Raw genomic sequence first — 18,663 nt, forward strand, 5'->3', positions numbered from 1 at the left:
TGTGTTGACCAAATGACAAGCAACATTGGTCAACTCACTTACGTTGCGTTACGTCCTTGTGTTGCATCTCTAGTGGGAACCAAGCATTACTGTACTTCAATGTTCTGTTAATCCCAAATTTGTTTTGAAATACTGCAAATTCCTTAATAATTATGTCTTAAATTGGCACGGATTATAAATACTGTTAATTCCTAGGTTATAAATGTTAATTGAATTGAAAATAAATTTCTGTTATAATACTAGAAATTCCTGATAAAGCACAATGTTCTAGAGATCGAGGTTTTATTTGACAGTGAAGTATAAATTAAGTGATTAATTGAAAGAGTAATTTTTTATTTTGTTGCCCTTTTATGCGGTCATGCCATTTGATTTTAAAATCTTGGATATAAGTTTTAAATGTTTTCCAGTTTTTTTAACTCACTACTAATTAAAAGTTTATTTAGAAGTGTGGTTAGTTTTGTAATTTTTGAAATTTAAATGTGAATGTTGTAGGATAACCAGATTCTTGCAACCTATCTGTAGAATTGTGCATAGGTGTGGACGGCACAACTATCATTCATCTCCCCTAAAGGGTGGGGGGGGGGGGGTGGTGGGGGTCCCTTCGCAACCAATTTTGATTTTGGCTGATGCTTACATATTAGAATGTTTTCATTTGTCCCTAGTTGGAACGTAATGTTTAATTTATAATTTTAGCATGTTCGGGATGCGTTTTTATTATGATGAAGTAACCTGTGTTAAAATGTATTTTATCACAAACTAATGAATTGTTTATTGGAGTGCAATGCTATTTAAAAAAGGTTTTTTTTCTGTGCCAAATTTTTCGAATGCTATAAACCAAATAGTGTTAATCTGTAGATGGTTGCAGAAAAGTTTCTCAATTGGATTTGAAGGTTAAATTCTGTTAAAATGCTTATTTTGCTAAACATGTAGATCTCGCAAAATTCATAAATTACATTACACGTGTCTGAACTATAATTAGTAGTTTCATTTATGTTTAAGTGAATTTTACGGTATTTATTTTGCAAAAACTTGACGTTACTTGACTTAATGTTGCAGACATTCCAATAAAAAGGAAAACAAAAGTTGCGAATCTTTGGATATAGTTGAGGATGGGCAGAAGTTGCAACATGTCATGTAATAAATTTTTACGTAAGTGGATAGAATAATTGATAACTGTGCCTTGATTAACATTGATTTTAAACAAGTTGAAGTGTATTCATCCCTTGCTATTTTTTTTTAGAACTTTTCCTTCAAATTAAATTATAAATTGTACAGCTATCATTTCATAATAACCATATATGGGCACATCATTACTGTATTTGGGCATATTATTATAGTTTATAACCATACGTGGGCACATTACTATATTTGGGCATGTCATAGTTTTATGGAACAGGTGGTATGTTAAGCAATTAGCTAAATGTTTCAAACTACATCTTTATAAATGAGGCAAGGTAGACCAACTGTTTGTAATGTTGTAAATGATGTTTAAATTCTGCAAAATAAGAGTATTTTTATGCAGAATAAATTAGTTTTATATTGTGGGGACAACATTTACATATTCAGCTGATATAAATTTGTATTATTGTTTTGTAATGAATAATATATTTGTATGAATGATTTTTGGTCTGTCTTGCTGATGTTGTAATCTTTTTAACAATTTTTTTTTTCTTGCAATGTTTTGCCTGACTTCAATATTAAGAGCGTAAACTAGACATTATATTCAATAACAAGTATATTCGAGAAGTGTACAGTTTGTATAATATGCATACAGCTTGAAAAAAAATATACCATGCACAAAATTACTAAAAGATTTGTCTTTGATTGTTTTCTGTCCATATCTGCTTTCTGTTTGTCGCCCTCTCTTGGAAATAAGCAAGTCTTGTGTTGTGTCTGCAACCAAATTATGTTCCACATACAGTACTTAAATGAACAAACAAATTTTCTTGGAATCTTTGATGAAGACTCATTTTAGGTTGAACAGGGAATTGCTAATTAACGACCAGAATTTAGTATATTCAAACCTGATTCGATAGAAAAACCTTGTTACTGCCCTCAACATGTCAGTAGTCAATTGTCAGTTTTACACAAACACACAAAGTTCTGTTTAGTTATAAAAAAAATTATTTACTGTATAGTGTTTTAATTATCTATCAGTATCAAAATACAAATTCAAAACTAGGCAAAATTGTTTGCCTCACAAAACCTTACAAGAGCAATTTAGTTTATCTGTTTAAAATGTGTCCATGAAAAAGGAATAATCATTTTTATTAATCTGCCGGAAGGAGACAAGAAGTCTGTAATTTTGATCCATTTTATTGTTGATGATATAAGCCTAGTTTAGCATATCATTCCATTGTGTAGACATTCTGATGAGCGATGAACAAATCAGTAACTTTTAAAGTTCTGGCCAATTGGACACCAGGTGTCGTCAACGTCATTGACACGTTCACCTGCAGTGCGGTTAATTGACTAGAAAATCAAGAGAACGAACATACGCGATATAATTATTTCACGGTTCAGCCTACAAACAGCGACTTTTCCACAACTCATTAAATAAAATATAAATATCAGCTTTTTATCGATCATTTCTATTACCATTTATTGTCACCATTTCTTAGCAAATTGCTATTTTCTTGCTCAAATCAGAAAACAATCACAAAATATTCTTAAAAATTAAATTATAACCAGAATTGCAACCAGAAAACATGCATTTCTTTACATTTAATAAATAACATATACTGTATTATTACTGCAGTATTATTTCATCATGTCCATTTTGGATATTTACTGCATTTGTAATCGACAAAAACAAGAAAATGTAATTGAAATACAAACTATTAACCTAATTAAACCAAAGTGAGCTGTTTTGTTTTGATAACACCTATTACTCAAATTTTACATTTAAAAATTAAAACTAAACAACAAAGCTATAACCTTGGTTCGAACAGGGATTCACTCTTCCCTGGTTCGAACAATAATAGGTAAATCTAGGCAATTAAAAACATGAACAACTTAAAAAGCAAGCAAAGCAACTATTAATGAATGGCATAGCACCTATAATTGTTTCGTCTTTCCCTTATGTGGCAGGTACAGTACCCACGCCAGTAACTATGTTGTTTTGTGAGTTTATATTTGTTGGGTCAAATGCATCATACTCATTTCAAAGGTAAATTACTAAAAAACTAAATTAAATATTACCTTTTATCATTACAATAAATATGTATATACAGTGGTTTATGCAGAGTGTACTCACATGGAGTGTGTAGAACGTGTTTGGTACATCACTTTCATTGAACTGTTTTTAGCTTTTTAAAGCTTGTTCAAGGTTATTTACAACAAATACATCACATAGGATTGTCGTAACACACATCTAAGTCAATAACTTACTATTCTAGTATAATAAATAAAAGACATTTTTATCTTTACAGACAATTATATAACAGTTAGTGGATGCTAATTGATCCTCTTAATAGTTACAGCTCTCATAAGTACAATTATTGCAAGCTAAGACTAGGATTAAACAATTGCATTGATTCCTCTACTTAAGTAATTAAGCCTGGTTCCCATTAGGACGCTGACCAATCACACGCGACTGTTCGAATAATCTATCGCTTGTGATTGGTCAAATCACTTTGCGTTGAGCTACGTTCTTACGTTGTGTCCTAGTGGAAACCGAGCTTTATTCCATGCTCTGCTGCAGTGGCATGGCCAGAGAAGATGAACAAGAAATCACTCATCTGTTATGGAATGGATTTTGGCAATATATTATGAATGAATGCTTTCTTGCCATCATTTGGCGTCTCTTGGCCATCTCACTTCTAAATATCTCACCCATTTGGTTAAAACATTGCGTTATTTATAAATACGAATAAAAACACAGGTATATATTCACATTAGAATATTTGTATCCAAAAAATATACTATCTTTAAAGATCGTACCAAGAGTAAATATAATCTATAGCACTATATACACCTTTAAAAAACAGCATTTATTTAATAATTTAATGCGATTGTTTAACTTTTAATTGCATTGGCTAAGCAAATGGAGTGTTTCTATAGATACAGGAAGATCATTACCTAACACTAATTTGTTTTTTTTTGTATTTTTATTTATTTTTTATAATTTTTTTTTAACATTTTAAATATTTATTTTGTTTTTTTTAAATATTTTTTTATTTTAGTACAAACTTGAGTTTTCTATTCTCTCTTTTGTTTTTTTGTTTTTTTGTGGTGGTTTTTAGGTTTTTTTTAACAGTCTATACAGTATTATTATACACACATTTTACTCATTATTGATATCAGCAACATTGTCTTTGTGTTGTTTAGAGTGTCTATATATGGCAATTTTTTCAACATCAACATGATTAAGTTAATTTTGATTTGGCAAGTTAGTCTTGGCTGTGTGGCAAGAACATCAAATTTAATTAAATGCTCTAAAAAGGCAGAATAATTTTCTCGTAGAGCACACTGGTCATTTTCATCATCACATTTAATAATGCCAATTGTAAATGATGATGCAGAATATAATATTTACAGTACCAAAAGAAGATGCATAACTTCAAGGAAGTGCATAAATTGTCATGTTTAACCTAATGTGTGGAAGATAGAATATTACTATTATAAAAAATTACTATAAAAAGTATAGAAAAAATATACAACTTATGAGTCTGAGGAAATGTACAAAGTTATCTTATATACTGTTGTTTATGAAATGATCTATAACAGTAAATAATAAATAATATGAAGTTATGCATTTAAGCAAATGTATACAATCCATCACCTAGCACCAATAAGGCTATGTTCACACTCACAGCACAGGAGCGGATCTAGAGGGAGCACTACGGGATCCTCTGGATCCGCCCCTGCAGCGTTTGTTTCCAATTCAACGCAGCGTTAATTTTGTCTAACACTAGCGTTTGAACTGTAATTTCCGTCATCGCTGATGGCGGCCATGTCTGTTCGTGGCCAGCGTAAAAATCACTGTTGCCTCTCTCGTCTGTATTTGAATTCCAGATGTTGGGTATCCCAGACACAGTGTACCTAAGTCACATGCTACCAACCTTTCAGTCGTGAGTGTGAACATACCCTTGTACATATTATATATACAGTATTTACACAATTATGCTTAATAATTATATATATACAATATATACATATATGTTGAAATACATACAATGTTTACATATTAATGTATAAACAATTATACCAGATAATGTATTCATATTATAATATTGCTGATAATGTTTAACATAATCATTTGACATACATTACATGATTACATATTCTTCATCATGTTATTGTAGCAACATTCAATGTTGTTACGTACAATACATTTTGCTTATTTTGTATGTTTAAGCAAACCTACTAGTTACAAGGGTTTAAACATTCATTATTGACTGCTGCGATGACATTTCACTAAAGGAATTTGTAGGTTTTTGCATTATACATGTGCTTTCCTTTTTACTGAATTTTTCCTAATTACTAATCTCAAACTTGTACTCCATTCACGTCATCGTAAGTAACTTTACCATCATAGCTATAGTCAATCATGGCCTGGGGGTCAAGGTCAGGGTCACCTCCCATTGTTGTTCCATTTCGTTGATGTACTTCAAAAGCCTCTCTTCGGTGGTCAACAAGTGCTGGACCCCATGTATCAGTTGAACTGGCCATTACTTTCAATCGCTATAATAAAATAAAATAAATATTATTTATACTTTCTGGGTTTCTTCTTCACTCATAAATAAAACTGAACTGAAGTATATGTGTGATACATGTTAAGCTTTGCATCCACTATCAAACTATAGTTTGACAAAAAAAGTGTGATGTACCGAAATATGGCAGTGATTTGCCCAAATATGGTAGTGATATGACATCATTAAGTCCATATATGGGCACACATCACATTTTTTTGTCACATAAAGTTTGATAGTGTAGACAAAGCTTTCGTCATCCAACCATTACACGATAAAGCACCAACAAAAATGTTTTGTATTACTCATAGTAACTTACGTCAAGAGCGGAACCTTTCTGCTTAATGAAATCATAGATGGCAAGTCCAGGAATGGGCACAACAGCAGTAGCGTACAGGAACCAACCAATCACATGAGCCCAGTCGGGAAAATCAGAATCTCCGACAGTAGGAGCTGTCCAGTTAGCCCAGTCAAATAAAACGACAGCCTGGAAAAGACAAAATTAAATATTTTGTTATTGAATAATTTTAGTAATATCTTTTGTATTGATAGATACACATTATGTAATCATCATACCACCATTGCCAACTATTGATTCCTAATTAGCAAAGTGTAATAGATAATTTGTTTGTTTTTCACCTAATTGTTTAATTCTATTGATCAAATTCTAGGTGACCTTCTTCTTGTATTTATATTCAATTTATGTACAATATTTGTGTTTTATTTAAATGTGTGTTGAGTTAAATTCACAAATAAATTTCCTCTTACTGATAATATTACAGGTGTAATAGCAAGCCAGTTGAGAGGCCACCAGTAGAAGAGAGGTGAATCCACAATGCGGTCACCGACCATCGTACGGATATCATTAACGAATCTCTTGTAACCATACAACCACGCAATTCCAATGCATTCTCCGAGACCGTATAACAGGATTGGGTTTGCTACGTATGAATCGATTAATGCAACCCAGTAATTACCAGCCTGAAATTACAAAATGATATGTAATTATTATTAATTATGCAAATATGTAAATTATTATTAATTATGCAAATTATTCAATACAGAAATCAACTTGATATAAATTTAATTGTAAATAACAAACTTTAATATCTTAATGTTTTTGATGAAGATAAAATAAAAAAATAGAAAATAAATTTAAATAAATTAGGCCTATTAAATACAGAAACATAATTGTCGTGTTTAAAGAAAAATGATTTATACTTCAGAGTTTTAGAGCTATAGTAAGATATAAATGACAACTTATGTTTTTTTTAAATATATTTCTTTGATATTAATACTTATTGCATGAATCATTCATACTTTTATTTTATCATATTTAATGTCTAGTGTATATACCGTAATCTACTTATCCATACCTGAGATACACACAGTAAGCCAATGAAAAAGCTAAACGAACAAAAAGCCCCAAGTACGTATAATTTCTTCTTCCTCAACTGCTTTGGATATTCGTCGATAACCGCTGTGATTATTGTTTCAACAATTACAAACTAGAACAAATTGAAAAATTAGAACACATAAGCTATGGTGAGTGGAAACACACGCTTAGTCAATTTAGTGTGAAGTGAGCACTTTAAGTACATGGAAATAGACACTTACATTGAGAATATGGCATGAATAACAAAAGATAGATATAGTTATAATAGCATTAGGAGGTTTAAATTAAAAAAAGTATTTGCTATTTGAAGAAGGATTAATTGTTAATCTCCAGCATATTGTCTGTTTTACATCCTGTATTAAAGGCTAGAAAATTGTGAATAAGCAAAATACCAACCTGGCTATCAAGTCCAAGAGTTAGCAACATGAAGAAAAACAGGAATGCCCATACTGGAGCGCCAGGCAGACTAGCAACAGCTGAGGGATACGCGATGAACGCTAAACCAAAAGCTGAAAGAACAATCGTCAAAATATTTATGATTTAGTGAATTTCTAACTCCATTTTTCCCTTTAATCTGTCTTTTATAAAATATAAATCAGTATTTATTCTGGGTTGATTTGGATTAAAAAAGATTTTGATATGTAATTATATTACTTTTTAATATGTGTATCCATCACACATTGGTTCATATAACAACCCTTTCTACCTTCTAATTATTGCAATACTTCTTTGTTACTTACATTGTGTGACCACGTCCTCAATTGGCTTATCAAGTTGTTGTGCCATGTACCCAATGATAGAGAAGATCACAAAACCAGCTAATAAACTTGTTAAACAGTTCAAAATTGGGATGATCATAGCATCTCTGTTGGAAAAAAAAAATTTAAATTATAAAGTTTTATTTCCACAATGTAAATACAAAAGTTGTTATAATTAGAAATTGTACTTGTACTGGAAAAAACTAATAAGTTTTAAAGAGCTTTAAGGTTTCTTAGTTATATTACTGAAATTTATAATATTATACCTGAAGCAGTTGTTTCGGAATTTGTTGTATGAAGCTAAAGTGATGAGTCCGCCCCATGAAGCACTGAGGGAGTAGAAGATCTGAACGGCGGCGTCTTTCCAAACTTTAGGGTCCTTCAATCGGTGCCATTGTGGTGTGATGAAGTACTTGATACCTTCTTGGTGTCCATCAAGAGTTAGGCCCTTGATCAGCAGAATGATAAGGACAACGTATGGGAAAGTGGCTGTGAAGTAGACTACCTTCCCTGATGATTTGATTCCCTTGGCTAAGCAAACAAAAACAATACCCCAGGCTAGCAGGAGACACAGACCTAGTTCCCACACAACATAGCCGGTGTCATTGATGCTATCAGATCTCTGTAAAGCCTCATATCTGGGGAGAAGAGCATAACAATTCATCAAACCACTATTCACTTTGAATTAAAATACCTAGAAATAACCCCATAATCTTTTAGAATGCTTCATGCAGTGTCATTGACGTCACTACCCAAACTGATTATTATCGATTTTTGTTATTTTAATAAGTACCCAGGGTTAATTTTCTGTCAGTCATGATTCATTACCCCTTTTAATGTTCTACTGAAATTGAAAACAAGCGTCACATTCGACGAGATGTTTTTAAAAACAATCTTTTATTTTGTAGGATTGAGAATTAGAAATGGCTAGTTGGAAACAGATCTAAAAATGTAAATACTGTATCAATGTAAAAACTGTATTAATGTGAATTCAAATAAACGAACAAGTAGTCTGACTTACAAATAAAATTCTTCACTTGCGCCAACACGTTCTTCTCTGAAAGGATCAACGTACAAAGACTTATCCCCGCCCGCACTAATGTTGTACATAGCCAACTCAGCTTCCGAGTAGTCACTCATGTAAGCACAGGTATTGTTAAATGTGACGAATGTACCGTTGCCGTGTACGCAGTCTTGCACCATCTCTGCACAGTTGAAGACTGAGTTCCATGCGTGATCGCAGCCAACCCACGGGAGACTTTTGGTGAGAGATGCGAACATGTAACGTATAGTATATGTGATAATTACGTTGTAGTAAATACCGACGTAGAATGAAACAGCCATCATTCCATAACCAATGCCTATAAAAAATATGAATACAATATGCTTAGATGGCCATCATTCTCTTCATGTAAATGTAAATTGGTTTTGGTTAATTTTATAAATAATAATGACCAATCAAAAGAATGAATATTTCTCCACATAAACTATTATTTTGCATCATGATTGTAAATATAATAAACTGTACAATGTAATCAAACATTTGTTATCACACAAAAAAAATATGATATTATTACTTACAAAATAATCAGCTTGTTTTAAATTTTAATAGATATTATCTGCATTTATTTACCCAAATTTAGGGTACATTACAAGCAAGTTATGGGAGATTTACCCACCAAGACTGATAAACACAAAGATTGGATTCAGATTATTATCATAAGATATGTGAGACAGTAGCAATATCTGTTGCAATGCCAAGTTAGATGCTTAACTACAATTTTAACATATCGTATCACGAACCTTTACATGCGATACAATTTATTTAATCTATGATAAAAAGCTGCATTGCATTTAACCTGCCTGAAGTGTATCTATTTAGCTAGTTTCATGCACCATGACTGGCGTCAAAATGTTCTAGCGTAATTGCACGGAAGTAGGGCTTTGAAAATTCTACAATTATATTAAGTGAGGATTCGTGACACGCGGGAGTTTCATGCGTCAAATGTAACACAATCAAGGACAATACATATAAAATATAATATTAAATTATGGATAAATAATATTTGGATAATCGTTATAGATACGGCACAGTTTTGGATTTGTTCCAAGCGAAATCAATAAGTCTCATGGAAATGTGACGCTTTCTTTTCAAATAATCTTTGATGAGGATCTTTATATATTTTGGTCGTCGTCCAAGAAATTAAGTTTTTTTCCCTCTCCTACTGTGCAGGATGCACTAACAAGGAAGTTCTCAAAATGCAGACACGGGGAAAGTACCCTAAAAATTCATAACAACTATCTTTTTGATAAAAACTATGAATGAAACATACAGTAGAACAATGCCCTTTCAAAAGTAAATAGTAATACTGCTAAAATGATTCATTTTGTTTCATTTTCTATAAAACCAAAACAAACCACTTGCAACATACATCAATGACTTTAAAACCACCAATTACAGACCTCCCTATAATAGCAATTGACTCAACAAAACAGTAGGGAAATTTGGCTTTAGTTAGGGATAGAATGATCTATCTAGTTCTATTTGTCCCATGACCTAGAGGATCAGAAGGTGCGTAGCAGATGAGATACTGCACCGAAGTCCTTCCATAGGGAATTAGTAGTTGCACTCATCATGATACGATACACAGGCACATTAAGCCATATCTTCCAGTGGTGCCTAAACCCCTTTCAATGTGCCTAGCAGGACCCTCTAGCAAGAGTTTATGCACACCGCGGCACAACACCATACAAAATTCTGGTATAAACTCCAGAATTTGTCTAGGAAATTTGTTAGTTTGTGTTTCAAATTATAAGGAAATATTTAACATTATTTCCGCAATAGATCTCAAGATTGTAATGTAATTCAAACTACAATAGTAGGCCTATATTCTTTCTTAGTAATTATTTCATTTTCTATTTCCTGAAATTAAAACGTACCTCGTAAAATTGGAACTGCACGCCATGAGGTTATAGGTCCGAGACTGCAGTATTGTCCAAAAACCAACTCCAAAAAAAATAGGGGAATACCAGCAAAAAGCAACATAATTGTGTATGGTATCAAAAATGCACCTGTAAGATAAAAAAGAAGAAAATATATATTTTTTGAAAGTCCACGTTTTATTTATCATTATTTTCATACTGCATCGAGTATGCAAGAAATCTTAAGCACTGTTTTGCAAATTAATACACATTATTGGGAAGCTATTTAATTATTGAGTTACTTAACAAATCAAAAATAAAACAGAAGCACTTTTAATATGAGTCCACTCTGGTCACATGACTGCTCACGCGTGACTCTGCGGTAAAGAGAAGCGGTAATGACGTACATTACCAACGTCAAATAACTCAGAATATCAATAATTTTCGATCGCAAAAAATTTACTTCTCAAATTAATCTAGAAAAAACATTAGGTATTTTCAGAGATAATCTTAAATGTGATTATACCATTTCCTTTGTTTTTTAATTGCAAAATTCTAATATCAATATGTTTCTACTACGGTAATGCTAAACTTATAAATTTCATGATTTCTTTATATACACCACAATCAATCACAATCACAATCAGAATCACAATCAATCAGAATCACAATCACAATCACAATCACAATCAATCAGAAAGGTATGAATTATCCAGTTACATTTTTTACCAAATTTTGTCAAAAATGATATAAAAAGGCCTATATCAATTATGCAAATAAAATATGTTAATTTAAAATACTAATAGTAATAAATATAGTAAAAATTAAAATACGTCTAGAGAGAAGCTCAACAACTGTTTTATTATTATCGTGACATTTAACATAAAAAAACCCACAAATTTGGCTGCAGTTTTCGACGAAAATTGGCATTGAAAATGTTTGATATTTTGAAGGACGTATTTGACACTTGTAAAAAATCATATTTTCACACGTTTGACAAATGATAATAAGATTATAATTAGTTAATATCATGTGTTAGACTTGTGATACAGTTACAAATAGTACCGTGAGTATGACTAATCATAGTTTGGCATCAACATCGGTTTAGTAAAGCCCTCATTAATTTATATTCCCTGTCGTCGAGAACATTCTAGTTAACCATATATTCTGTAATCAGTCTTAAATATACCGGTATATATATATTTGAACATTTTTATGTAAATTTAAAGTTAACAAAGTAAAAATTATGCAGATTAAAAAATGTATTGGATGAAAATATTTAGATATTAAGTATTATGTATACAGTATATTTTATTTCTTGAATTATAAATATATGGAAACAGTGAGCGGATGCAGTATTTTGAAATATAATTAGAAATGATTTAAACTTCAACTTACCCCCTCCATTGGAGTAACATAAATATGGGAAACGCCAGACATTTCCAAGTCCGACTGCGTACCCTAAACATGACAGAAGAAAATCTAATTGGCCAGACCAGTTTCCACGGACTTCATTTTCGTCTTTACTTGGGAGGTCAACGTCGTCGTGAGGTGCAGAAAAATCACTTGTCGGAACATGGCCACCGTTACTTAGGTGTCCATTTTCATCAATTTCAGTTACGTGTCCATCGTCTTTAGGAGGCTAAAATAAAAATATCAATATTTAATACTAATGATATAATGAAATAATCCTATATTAACATAATATAGCTTTTTTTTGCAAACAGTGTTTTTATGCATTATTGTGTGGATAACACCGATTTTTCTCCCAACAACAAATCTTAAGAAATGTGATGGAGATTATATACACAAAACAAACAAAAACATTAGGTTAACATTAGGTTAACATTAGGTTAACATTAAGTTAACATTAAGTACATTAGGTTAACATTAGGTTAACATTAAGTTAACATTAGGTTAACATTAGGTTACTTAAAATTCTTATAAGTAGCAACAAATGTAATGATTTAACATTAAAATCAAACTACATCAAGATTTCCATGAAAATTGTTGAACAGTTGTCCTGAAATATGATATTAAAAATTGAATTACTTTTGGTTTCTGGACAATACTAAACTAAATTAGTTATATTATAACATAATGAAACAAAAAATAGAATTTAAAAAGAAAGTCATAATTCACTCATAACGTTTACCTCCAAACTCTAGCCATGGTGATGGAGGTATAAAAATATACCTCCATGCTCTAGCCTACCAATCTTACCTTTTGCAATGCCATCTTTCAGTCTTAAATCTCAGTAAACTAATATATCAAACAAATTATTAAAAATTTACTTATTAATAACAAAACAACAAAGTTAACTCGTCTGCGTGAACTAATATTTGCAACTGATGCGCCACCATCAGGTGCTTTGTTTATGTTTACATTTTGATCCGGTCAGCGTATCCGACGATACATCCGGTTCCATTAATGAGAACTGCTCAGAGTACACTACCATATTTGGTAAAATGGGTTGTTCCATTATTATGATTTACATCTTTGTAGTCATCGACCTTCACTTAAGTGGTGTTGTCATAATCCGTTTATTTGACCATATGGTGGGGTCAGTAAATGAACACACTTGAACCTTTGTAATGTACAAAGTGTTATTGTTTTTATAATTTAGCAAATGACCCTCTTCCTCTCTTCGTCGACAGCTTCTGAATCGCAATCGGCTCATTTAGATTTTATTTTTTATGTATGAATGTATTTCTGGAAGGATAATTTACAAATCTACCATGGAGCTATCTACGGAGTCACCACCATAACAAATAAAACCCAATGAAAAATAATCAAACAGTTAAAGAAAATCTACATTCTATCTAGTCCCGATTGTAGTCTCCAGACAAACACCGCGTACAAATAAGGAATTTCGCGCCAGTCGTTAAACTTGGAATACGTTCAATACAAAGCGCGCCAAATATTCGCGCCAAACTGAACGGCATTGTCGACGACGGGAAGTCATGCCTAATTAAATTCACGAGTCACTTATCACGACCCAGATTCGGCGTGGGGTGTAATTTGCAACTTTCACTTGTTTTCCCCCCTAAATACGGATACAAGAAGTAGGCCTACGTACGTGAGCAATGTACTGTAATTGTTTTTTTTATTTATTACTCATGTTTGGTGGTGCTCAAGGAGCAATAGTATATGAGTAGGAGAAAGGGAGACAGATGATGCGATCACAAACCTGGTAGACTGATATTTTGATATTTACCCCGGGTAGCCTACACCCAGCCTATAAAAATGGTGTTTTACAATTTAATTTGGAAATCGACCACCCTTAAATTCATTATATCAACAAAGTAGGCTTACCGGTTTTGTAGATAAAAAAGCAGACAAAGGATTAAAAATATCAATAACAACTTTGCGGTGACCAATAATGTGGTTTTCCGTGAAGTATTGCTCTCCCGCGATAACAGCCCCCATCGGAACAAACGACCTGCTGATTACCGGTGGTAGGTACATAATTAAATTGATTTTTATATTGATAATGCGGAACCACAGGTCGTTCAACCTTGGATCAAAAACTAATCCATGTTTGTTTACACATTTTGTATTTATTATCATTTTATACCTGATTTAACCGTTTGTTTATTTATTTCCTTTATTGCATCCAGTAAACAGTGATGAAGTTCACATAAATACAGGTATTTAAAAAACTTTATCAAAGAAAACAAAACATAGTATAACACAAACCAAATAAGTTACTAAAATATATCATAGTCCACAAATCAGTCTTTCAATGGCCATCATATTCATAGTACATCCAGTAACACAAACAAAAAGGTGGTGTTTTTTTGCATGGTATTTATAAATTTAATGACTCGGCATGTTGGAATGGCCACATTATAATAATTGACCAATATGGAGCTGATTAAGACCAGACGGTTATACCTCCCGCACAAAAATGAAAACTGTGTGAATTTGTTGCGCCCTATGGGATCGATTCGGAAAGGCCTGTACTATTATCAGATAGATTTCCTCCGAACACTCCTTTATTTAATTGATCAAATTCCCGATGTCAACTTGGCTCGTTTCCAAGTTTTGCCATTCATTAATTCTTAAGTTATGCTTGCACACACACGGAACTATGCGATTGGCTGCCATGTGACACCCAATCATATTATGCTAATCATTCATAATACCGGTTTAACTGTTTGGTGTATTCATGATAAAATTACCTACTGCGGTAATGTATAATCAAAAACGAATTTAGAAAATGACATGATCAAACATCTATCATCAACATGAATTGTGTTCAATACAAAATGACATTATCTGACGATGATACACTGCGTAGGTAGAATTGCCATGGTAAACGCTATCACGTGTATGACCATAAATGGACATGAAGAGGAACGACAGCTGATAACTATATGTGTTTATTTCATATTGAAACAATTATCAACAGAAAATGTAGAAATATGTGCGGCATGACGACCAAAAGGAAGCGTATATAATAGCATATAAAATGAAATCAATCCATAAAAAATGTATGATCAGAAATGATACGCTTGAGGGATCCAAACAGCGGTTACCGTAAAATCATCAAGAAAACGGTGTTACCGTAAGACTTGGAAATTAACATAAAAATTCTGAAGCATAATTGAGTCGGATTCGGTCTTGCATCACTAAGGGTGTTACGCGTATTTTACCGCCAAACGTCCCTCACTTTAGTTTTATCAAAATGAGATATATTTTGTGGTTTAACATTATTAGTAACGATTTGGTATTATGATCTGACAATGCTTAAAACCACTAAGATTAAGTAAGATTTTAAAACGGAAGTTTGACAATGAACACCTTTAATCTATACGTATTTCTCGTTGATTATTAGAAAAAATGATAATTTATCATTTATAAATGACCTCAAAAACTAGATGATACTTTCAATCATCCTTGATACGTTGGAAATGTTTTACATCGTCTCTTTTTGCGCTAGCCTACTATAACCAACAACCTTAGTTCGAGAAATATTGTTTTTATTATATATCTAACTACTAACCACGTTAATTAATATACTGTAATAATTATATGAGCCTATGTTTAATATTTATACTGTGTTTATACTTTTAATAAACAGAAAACGACACTTACCGTCTTGTCGAATTTTCATCAATCATGCTGACTAAATTTATGAATTATCCCAAATATTAAACTTTCCTACTAAAAAATAAGATATATTAGACTCACCAGTGGTTTGTATTCTTTTTGTTCCGCCATAGATACAATGTTTTCAATATAATAATTTGTAAATGCTTTTATTTCGTGTTTGTTGTGTTCCGTTCACTTTGTTATTGTGGAGATGTCAACAAAGCTGTGCATATATACTACTACGGCACATTATTGTTATTGGCTTTCTTGTGAATGGATTGTGTGACGCATAGAGTTACGCTATTGTGATTGGCTTATAGAAAAGGTGGACGTATTTTGCTTAATATAGTTCAGCTGTCCTGATTGGCTAAGAGAAAATAGGTGGGCAAAGCTATCAATTAAAATTGATAAAGGGGCAGTCAAGGTTGTTATTGTATACCTCCCCATCTATACTGTAGTAAGAATTTTAAATATTTTATATTATACGGTATAATAACACCAAAGACGGAAATACTTGGTAAATGTGTTGGTTCTGTATGTAGCCTATTGATGCCAGTACTCGTTAATTACAGACTCCTCGTTTATTAGTGGATTTGAGGCATTCTTGACAAATGACAATGATTTTATTTCTACTGGATCATAGGATTTGGGAGAGAGAGAGAGAGAGGTCTGTGGCTATCTTATCTAGGTCGGCCTACCTACTTCCTATTAACCTTGAGGAAACGAACAAATCACAGTTTCGTAGAATACCAAACCTAGTAATACACCTACTTCCACTTAATCAGTTGGCTAGGGAGTATGAATCTCTGATTGACGACTTGGTTCCTCGACCCTCATAGTTCATCTAGACCCATGTGCATTCAATGGTTGATGTTTTCTGTAGCCCTAGTACGGATATCTATTTTGTGTACTGATGAATGCGCTGGAAAATTGTCAATCGATTAACATAAAAAATATTAATATGTAAATGACATTTTCTTTACTACTTTTACTAAATTTAACAGCACTTATGGAGTGAGTTTGGACTTAATAGCCTATTCACACTCCAGTATTCGAATATCACAAATCTAAGTAGTCACCTTCCGCATTCTATTGTTCCCAAATATGTTACTTTTCTTGTGTCTTTTAAAATGAATTGTTGTGTTTTTGTTTGGCAGTGAAATACAATGACACAAATGACTCAATCAATGGATAATAACAGTGATCCTCCCAAATTAATTTTCCATGCCCAAAACAATACATACATGATGTCTCATTTCAACGTGAACTTATCTCATTCTGAAAATTGAATAGTATAATATGTAGTATGGCTCATTGACTCATGGGAACTATTATTATAGATAGGTACAAAGGGCGTACATTTTAGGTTAAATCACAGCGAATGCCTTTATTCATGGGTATCAAATTATTGTGGTTTTAAATATGGCTTCCATACGATGTTGTGTATTTAAAGTTACTCGGAAAGGAAAAAATATGGAATGCTGACGACTTCTAAAAATAGACCTGCTGTATATCATTATTATCATTTTAAAAATAAATACGTATGGTGTGAAAACTGTCATAAATGCGAACTGTTATTATAATTCCATGCTCTTCGGTCAGATCCAAACTTTTCGCTTAGTCTATATTCAAATGGCATGTTCATCTATTATTCATGACGTCACTCACAACCAGTTACAACCAGTGTAGCTTACGTAAACATTGTAGTATTTTATTGATCATAATAATAATATGATTATTTCCATTATAAACATCTTAACGAAATGTATTATAACTCCATCTCAACCATAAACATAAAAGAAAGTAGATGTTGAAAAGAAAGTGTTTTGTATACTGTAGAATACGGTATTTTAACGCACTGAGTTGGTATTTTTTGGAATAAAGAATAAAAAGAGTTAAGGGGATACGATTTTTTAACGTATGCCCAAATAAGGTTCTAATTGAGGGTATAATCAAATTACAATGATCTTTTTCATATTTTTAAAGTGTTTGATGATTAAAATAAAGTTATTTCAGATGTTTTGTATAGGCGAATACTTAAGAGATGAATAAATAAGTATACCTTTATTAATTAATCCGTTTTTGCAATGTTTTAAAAGAAAAATATAAACAAATATCTAATGTTCTTGGTCGAATACTAATATTACAGACTTTCAACTTTGGATATTTCGATTAGATATTGATTGGTTTTTATCAAGGCCAGTTTCTTTCATCAATTTTACTATTTTTAATTTATAATTCGGATGATGAATTGATGCTTGGCAGAATGCCAGACTTTAAAGCAGACTTCTCGTCGATTGTTTACAAATATTGATGCTAATTATTGCGTGGGCCACTGGCAGTAATTTATTCACATACATTTATAATAATATTGTATATATTTATTATATTATTAAAATAATAATCGCATTATGATCTAAGTCTTTTTTGCCATATGATTAAAATACGTTATTTTGTTATTTATTATATCATTTTGTATAATTTATCATTTTTACTTTTTTCCATTTAAAAAAAAGTTCTGTCTGTTTTTAATGATAACACTTTCAATATTTACTAATACCATAGTAATAAATATCTCTATATGCTATAATACCCATAAAAAAAATTAAAAGCAAACGGACCATAATTAAAAGTGTTTATTTTGTTTTTAAAATTATGTAAAGACTGCAGCAGTTAATTAAATTTATTATAAGACTATTAATATATGATTACTTAAATCATGGAGTAATCTTATTACTTCATACTTTACAATAGACAGGATTATCATTGGTTTCCTAAATGTAATCCCACCCACATG

General features: G+C 31.8%; 1 protein-coding gene across 2 annotated transcripts; it reads right to left on the reverse strand.

The window, feature by feature from the left end:
* Window positions 1-2,880: 2,880 nt before the first annotated feature.
* LOC140052403 (sodium- and chloride-dependent neutral and basic amino acid transporter B(0+)-like) lies at window positions 2,881-16,052 on the reverse strand. 2 transcript variants are annotated; one of them, XM_072098012.1, is made up of 11 exons: window positions 15,966-16,052; window positions 12,168-12,411; window positions 10,788-10,919; window positions 8,869-9,208; window positions 8,114-8,485; window positions 7,830-7,954; window positions 7,486-7,598; window positions 7,070-7,201; window positions 6,462-6,674; window positions 6,013-6,180; window positions 2,881-5,685 (listed from the first exon to the last, which is right to left on the reverse strand). In XM_072098012.1, the coding sequence occupies exons 1-11, from the start codon at window positions 15,993-15,995 to the stop codon at window positions 5,491-5,493; spliced, it is 2,064 nt and encodes a 687-aa protein (XP_071954113.1). In that variant the 5' UTR covers window positions 15,996-16,052; the 3' UTR covers window positions 2,881-5,490. The 2 variants fall into 2 exon arrangements, with proteins under 2 accessions (XP_071954113.1, XP_071954114.1); XM_072098013.1 differs by lacking the exon at window positions 15,966-16,052 and adding an exon at window positions 12,993-13,295.
* Window positions 16,053-18,663: the final 2,611 nt, after the last annotated feature.

Source organism: Antedon mediterranea, chromosome 6 (genome assembly GCF_964355755.1).
Source record: "Antedon mediterranea chromosome 6, ecAntMedi1.1, whole genome shotgun sequence".
In the NCBI taxonomy this organism is placed as follows: domain Eukaryota; kingdom Metazoa; phylum Echinodermata; class Crinoidea; order Comatulida; family Antedonidae; genus Antedon; species Antedon mediterranea.

What these genes read in the sequence shown, in the direction of transcription:
- LOC140052403 (XM_072098012.1), bottom strand. Translation starts at nt 15,995, where the DNA reads ATGGCGGAACAAAAAGAATACAAACCACTG. An exon ending in AAAAAGAATACAAACCACTG is followed by an intron (nt 12,412 to 15,965) that starts GTGAGTCTAATA and finishes TTTTTATTTTAG; the next exon opens with CCTCCTAAAGACGATGGACA. An exon ending in AGAAAGGTTCCGCTCTTGAC is followed by an intron (nt 5,686 to 6,012) that starts GTAAGTTACTAT and finishes ATTTTATTATAG; the next exon opens with CGATTGAAAGTAATGGCCAG.